This window comes from Microtus ochrogaster, unplaced genomic scaffold (genome assembly GCF_000317375.1).
Source record: "Microtus ochrogaster isolate Prairie Vole_2 unplaced genomic scaffold, MicOch1.0 UNK78, whole genome shotgun sequence".
Lineage (NCBI taxonomy): Eukaryota > Metazoa > Chordata > Mammalia > Rodentia > Cricetidae > Microtus > Microtus ochrogaster.
In genome coordinates this window covers 1,132,997-1,139,751 of record NW_004949176.1, presented here as the reverse complement: position 1 = coordinate 1,139,751, position 6,755 = coordinate 1,132,997, and the positions used below count along the sequence as shown (strand labels likewise).

The window sequence follows — 6,755 nt, the reverse complement described above, 5'->3', positions numbered from 1 at the left end:
ACCTGTGCACACATCCCCACTAACAGTCATATCAACTACAAACCTGTGCACAATTCACACCTACAGTCATATCAACTACAAACCTGTGCACACATTCACACCTACAGTCATATCAACTACAAGCCTGTGTGCACATTCCCACCTATAACTAAGTATAAGCTTTTTTTAATAATATTATTGTTTTCAGTGATGTCTAGAAGCTATACGTATTTCTGTAAGAACACATATAAAAACCTTGATAATGTCAAAAACAGTCTTTTGTAGAAATTAATTCAAGGTAGTAAAATTTAAATATCAAAACTATATGTTCTTGAAAAAGTGCTAGGATTTTAAGAATAACAAGTTCGTGTTCTTGGTTGGAGCTCTTTTTTTTTCTCTTGTCTTCATGTCTCTAGTCGGAATGGTGGGGAGTTGCAGTTCACACCTCTAAAGTCATGGAGTTACTGTCAAAAGAAAAGGCCTCGGCGTGTCAGAGGATAACAATTTGTGGATTTTTTTTTTCAGTTGAAGGGGCCCAACTTGGTAGAAAATGAATAGGAAAAGTTGTTGAATTCACTGGCTCAAGTTGCAGTTCTTGTTGGAGACAAATGCTAACTCTGGTTACCAAAATGATATGGGGAAATTGAAAGACTGGGATAAATTTGAAATTCTCTGTGTTCTATGATTGATGTGGAACTACAGAGTCATATACAGGACAGGGTCAAAAAATCAGGCAATGAACAAAAACCAAAGGATGCTTAAGATATATATCGAATATTCTTGATGTAAGTTTGCCAGAAGATGGCAGAAGCCTTACAGGTCTAATGTGTTTGAGTACAGTGTCTGCTGTTACTGAATAATTTATCTCTAATCTATAGAAACACGATAACCACTGGAATGCTGGGCCTAGCGTAAAAATTAAAAATAAGATAGAATAAAAAGCTAGGATGAGACTATCAAAGCTATAACCTGATGAAGACAGACCTCACAGTAAAAGCAGGAGAACCTAAAAGTAAAACTTAAACATCACAGAAAATAGGTTCTGGCCACTATGGCATTAAAATATCAATTAACAGTGTAATGAAATCTGAGAAATTGCCATATATTTGGAAATTAATTTATGGATTTACAATGGTTAGTATGAAAATCGGGCGGTGGTGGCGCACGCCTTTAATCCCAACACTCGGGAGGCAGAGGCAGGCAGATCTCTATGAGTTTGAGGCCAGCCTGGTCTACAAGAGCTAGTTCCAGGACAGGAACCAAAAGCTACAGAGAAACCCTGTCTCAAAAATCCAAAAAAAAAAAAATGGTTAGTAGGAAACAACTTTCAGAAAAACAGAGAAATATCTTAGAATGAGTTGAAAAGCACAACATATTGAAATTCATGGATGATTAAAGAAATAGAGAAATTGTATAGCTTTGAAAGTGTATATTACATAAGAATCCTAAAATCAGTGATTTAAGCTTCTGACTCAAGAAACTGGTTAAAATAAAAGTTGGGGGACTAGAACACAAAAATAAGTAAAATGGAATTAATATGGACCATAGTGGAAATCAATGAAATTTGAAACAAAAATTAAGTCAATGAAATATAAAATTGGTTCATTAAGAGATATAAAATTTAATCTCTTAGTGATCAAAGGAGTATAAATGAGAACAGAAATTATTGAAAGCTGGAATGGAAAAAAGGGTCATTGTTATAGACCACAAAAAAACCATTGGATTTCCAACAGCTGTTTGTTAACAAGTTAGATAAAATGGACATGCTGCTAGATCGACACAAATAAAAAGTATAATTGAAAAACAGAATATCCAACTGTAACTTAGTCACATAGAGAAACTGTGAATTGTTAACATGTTCTTATAAAATTCTACAATACATAACAAAATTGTTATATAAATCCTACAAAATCACTTTCATATATAGAGAACATTTCCCCAAAATTCGTGATACCCAAAATAATAAAAGTGTCACAGAAAAAAATTATAATACAAACATAAATGTGAAAAGATGTTAGCAAGATACTGAAAAACCATCCAGTAGCATATAGAAATTCTGCTCTATGTTCAGGATTTGTTATGTCAGGTTTACAAGGTTGATTTAACATCAGTAAATTATTTTTATGTAATACACTGTATTAATAAGTCCAAGTTTAAAATTTTCATAATTATCTTAAATATGTTTAAAATGCATTTGACAGTCTACCTTTTTACAATAAAACACTAAGGAAGGAAAAAAATAGAAGTGAACTTCCCACAACTTCATAAAGGATATCAACAGTGAACTTAACAGTGGTATTATTCCTAGTAGTGAAATCTGAAAATTTTATTGAAATTGATATTGGGGAAAATGCTGAGAGATCAGAGAGATGAAGGACTCCTCATCTCTCAGCTTCCCAGCCAAAAAGAGAATGAGTGCCTGTTTCTTCCTGCCTTATCACTTTCTCTCTCTGCCCAACTGAAAGCTGAAATCTCCCTTCCCCACCTATGACTGGAAAGAAAACAAGAATGTTGACAATTACCCCTCTTCCATTATTCTGTTTATCTGTTCTGATTCCTGAAGAGTGATCTGAAGTAACCATGGTTCAGTTTAGAATGAGTAATTATATTAAGTATATAGCAAGCCAAAGTAAAAGAATATACAGCAGGAGATAGAGATGGCAAAATGATGATAAATAATAATAATAATTAATAATAATAGTAATAAATGTGTAATTAGGTGCTTAAAACATGTAGCAGAAATCTCCTGGAGAAGCCCTGTAAGACCATCACCTGGAGGACCTAACACCTAGATTCCTAGGCAGAGTAGTGTCCTCTTGGGTGAGGTTTCCAAATAAAAGAACAAACAGCAACATGGAGCATGTCTTCTTCCTCTGTGGGCTGCAAATGTCAGGAAATAACATTGCTAAGACTATAGGATAGATTTCCTGAGTATTTACTGGATAACTTACCATGTGCAATGTGTTAGATCATCATATGTGAATTTAGGAATGTCACAGAAAAGTTTATTTGTATGTATATATGAATTTTGTTGTATGTGGGTAACTGTGGAGACTAGAAGAGGGTGTCAGATCCCTTGAAGCTGGAGTTACAGGTGGTTGTGAGCCACTGATGTGAGAGCTGAAACAAATATGAGTCTTCTGGAAAAGCAGCAAGCACTCTTAACTCTGAACCATCTCTCCAGCCCCTGTATCAGAACAATATTGTTGCACAAATTCTAATACATCTTAGTAATAAAAGCCTGGAGTCAGATATTGGGGAAAATGCTGAGAGATCAGAGAGACAAAGGACTCTTTATCTCTCAACTTCTCAGTCAGAAAGAAAATGAGTTCCTGTTTCCCCCTGCCTTATCACTTCCTGTCTGTCTCTCCAGACCTCTAAGGTTAGCTAGTGATTAGCTCCGCCCTCTGATCTTCAGGCAAGCTTTATTTGTACAAACAAGATATCACCACAACATAAAAAAATAAATTATATAATTACTTTCTAAGAATAAATACTCCAAAAATTTATTTTAGAAAACTATTTCACACAACAGCAAATACACAGGCACACACACAGTAATAAACAAAAGACTTGTACACTAGAGATGATAAAACATTGTTGAGAAAAAGTAAAGAAGATGTAAACAAATGAGAGGATGTAACAAATTCATGAATTGGGAATCTCAGTGTTGTTAGGATGGCACATGTCTCCAAATTTAATCTACTGCTCAGTGAATAATCAGTGTTGCTGCAGACACTTGTGTTGAAAATATCTGGTTGTGAGGTTGACAACAACATCTAAAGGTCATAGAAAATCAAAGCAGTTTTGGGTGATAACAAAGTTGGAAAACTTGCCTGGTTCACAATTTAATCACAATTTAAACTAGACATACCTTGGAAACTGCAGGTTTGTTTCAGACCACTCAACACAGGGAGTCAAACAGCTTTATATGGTCATGTATATAATAGTTAACTTTGTACAATACTGTACCCTAGTTACATAGGTAACATCATTTCTTTAAAACATGATTTTTAAATGTTTCTAAAAACAACAACAGCAAAAACTTAGTTGCTTTGGCACTGGAGGAACTTGCTTTCATATAGATGGCTGCTGTTTAGAAACAGGGCCTCAGTAGATAGCCCAGGCTAGCCTAACTCTCAGCAATCATCTTTCCTCCACTTCCCACATGCTGGAATGGCTACAGTTTCTCAAGATAGCAGTGAGGTTTGTCACATTCTTTCTTTCATGCAAGATTCAGTGTAGCAAACCTTAACGTTGTTCATTGAGTAAATTTAAATTAGATTCTAAATTTTTTGTTGTCATTTCAACACGTTCACAGCCTCTACCAGGAATAGATCCCACCTTAAGCGCTTGAGAGACTGAGGCAGGAAGATGTGAATTCGAGACTAGCCCCAGTTACCCAGAAGGACCTTGTCTCCAAACAACAGACATGCTTGAGTACACATCCAGTAAACCATGCTGTCAGCAGAAGTGCGTTCATCCAGACTTTATTGTCTTCATATAAGTCAGAAGACAAATAGGTTTAGTGCCCTTCTTTTGATGACTGAAGGCTTTCAGGATAGTAAATGAACATTGGCTTTCACTTATAGCCAGTATCCCCATTAGCCCTTAACAAAGCAGTTAGATTATTTTTCAAAACTTTAAGCAGGCACGGGCTTCTCTTTAAGTCACAGGTGACATAGTCTTCAAGATAAAGCTGATTACACTGAACACTGTAATTCAGTCACATTGGCCAGGTCTTCTAGACAGGGCAGGTAATTTCTTCAGCTACTTCATCAGCACTTGCTGTTAGACCTTGCTCTTTGGTGGAGTCAGCTTCTCTCCCTAACCCTCACGAACAATTGTAGTTCAGAAGATGGTGCCACACCAAGTGCTATTGATCATCTGGAGAAAAGAGGCCTCACGCGTTACAATAAGAATAAAAAATGGTACAGCAACTTTGGAGAACAATTTGGCTTCTCCCACCAACAAAGGTAAACATACTTGCTGTGTGACTCAGCAGTGCTGCTGTATTTGTGAGAAACAGAATTCACACGAATGTTTATGACAGCAATTTCCTAATAGTAAAAACTGAGAATAGTGCAAGTTCATGAGGCGGTGAATGGACTGCTGTAACAGACACGGACAATGTTTTAGTCTACAGTAAAGCCTAACCCTGACACATGGATTAGCATGAATTGGGAAATGTGCTAGCCTGGCATTATAGAATGCTTACTGTATTAGTCAACTTATGTGAAACTTCCAGAAAAATAAATCTAGAGACAGAAAAATGTGTAGTTGCCTGGGGCTACGGCCAAAAGTATATTATAGATTGACTGCAGGCAGGCACAATGGGCGATTTAGAGGTGGTGGAGTTTACCACTGGATTTTGCTGGCATTTGCACATCTCAATAACTTTAACAAAGACCAAATTATACACTTGGAGTGGATATAGTGATGGTAGTTATCTATAGTTTGGGTGTTATAGGTCATAGGTCATACTTCTTATGCTCTTTCAGTTTTTCTGCTGTGAATTTTGCTCTTAATTAAAATATTAAATAACAAGTAAAATTGCCTTCTTAGGCATGTTGGGAAATAATTGTTTTAAATTAGCACAGGCATTTAGAGTTTTTCATTTTTTTAAAACATAAAGTTAAACATTCTGAGGTTATTTACTTTGTAGGCCAATTTGATTCAGTTCAACTTTTTCTCTCCCTAGTGTATGTCTGGGCCCTATCAAGAAGCTAAAGCACTATTGAAGTCCTACTTAAAGCAGCACGGCTATGGCTCCTGGATTGTGAAGTCTCCCTGTATAGAGCAATTTAGTATGTGAATTAGACAGCACATTGTAATATTAAAAATCTTCTATTTTTGATGTGTTTGACTGGTAAAAATGTTTTAAAATATGGGGTTTCAGCCTTCACAATAGAAGTCTTGCAACAGCACTGCCCAGATATTGTTAAACATGTATGAATACTCATGTCATCTTGCGTTGAAACATTATGCTCCTTTGTTTTTTTTTTTTATAAAAATAATTACCAGACTAAACTCCTGCCTCTGCCTCCTGACTGCTGGGATTAAAGATGTGCACCACCACCATCCAGCTAAGAAATTGCATTTTTTGTCTGTTTATTTTTTATTGTTGTTTTTTATTGTTGTTTTTGTTTTGAGACAGGGTTTCTCTGTGTAACAGTCCCGGCCTGGAACTAGCTCTTGTAGAACAGATTGGCCTCAAACTCACAGAGCTCTATCTGCCTCTGCCTCCCCAGTCTGGGATTGTAGGTGTGCACCACCACACTTGGGTTATGTAGTGCTGAGAACTGAACCCAGAATTCCATGCACTCTTGGCAAGCACTGTACCAACTGAGTATACCCCCCTGTCCTTTCTCATCTCAGAAATTGTGAGGATTTATAAACTATAGAATAGCAAATGAGTCTCCAAGTAACCATCATCTTGCTTTAGCAGCTTTTAAATATAGGTAATATTAGATCACATACACTTCCTCAATTGTTTCATGTTGGAGCAACATGTTACTTCATGAAAGGTAAAAGCATGTTTGGGTGCATAACTATGAGTCAGTTAGTACACCATAACAGTAGTATCCATTGTATTTGCAGACTGCTGGCACCAGAATTAACATGATGTATATAGTGGGATTTAGCTGCTATGTATCAGTCTATAGGTTTCCTATTACTCTTTTTTTTTTAACTGAATATGCCCAAAATATTGGCTCTTCTGTAGAGTTTTCCACAGTATTAGTTTGGTCTCTTTCATCTCCACAATAACATTTACC

The 6,755-nt window shown here is 36.2% G+C and overlaps 1 protein-coding gene across 1 annotated transcript in view; it reads left to right on the top strand.

Annotated features, from left to right (window-relative positions):
- Positions 1-6,002, top strand: part of Adad1 (adenosine deaminase domain containing 1) — a 41,421-nt gene extending 35,419 nt beyond the window's left edge. The window contains exon 12 of the mRNA XM_005370391.2: positions 5,681-6,002. Coding sequence (XP_005370448.1) covers positions 5,681-5,794 — 114 coding nt within the window. The 3' untranslated portion in view covers positions 5,795-6,002. The remainder of the gene's footprint in view (positions 1-5,680) is intronic.
- Positions 6,003-6,755: the final 753 nt, after the last annotated feature.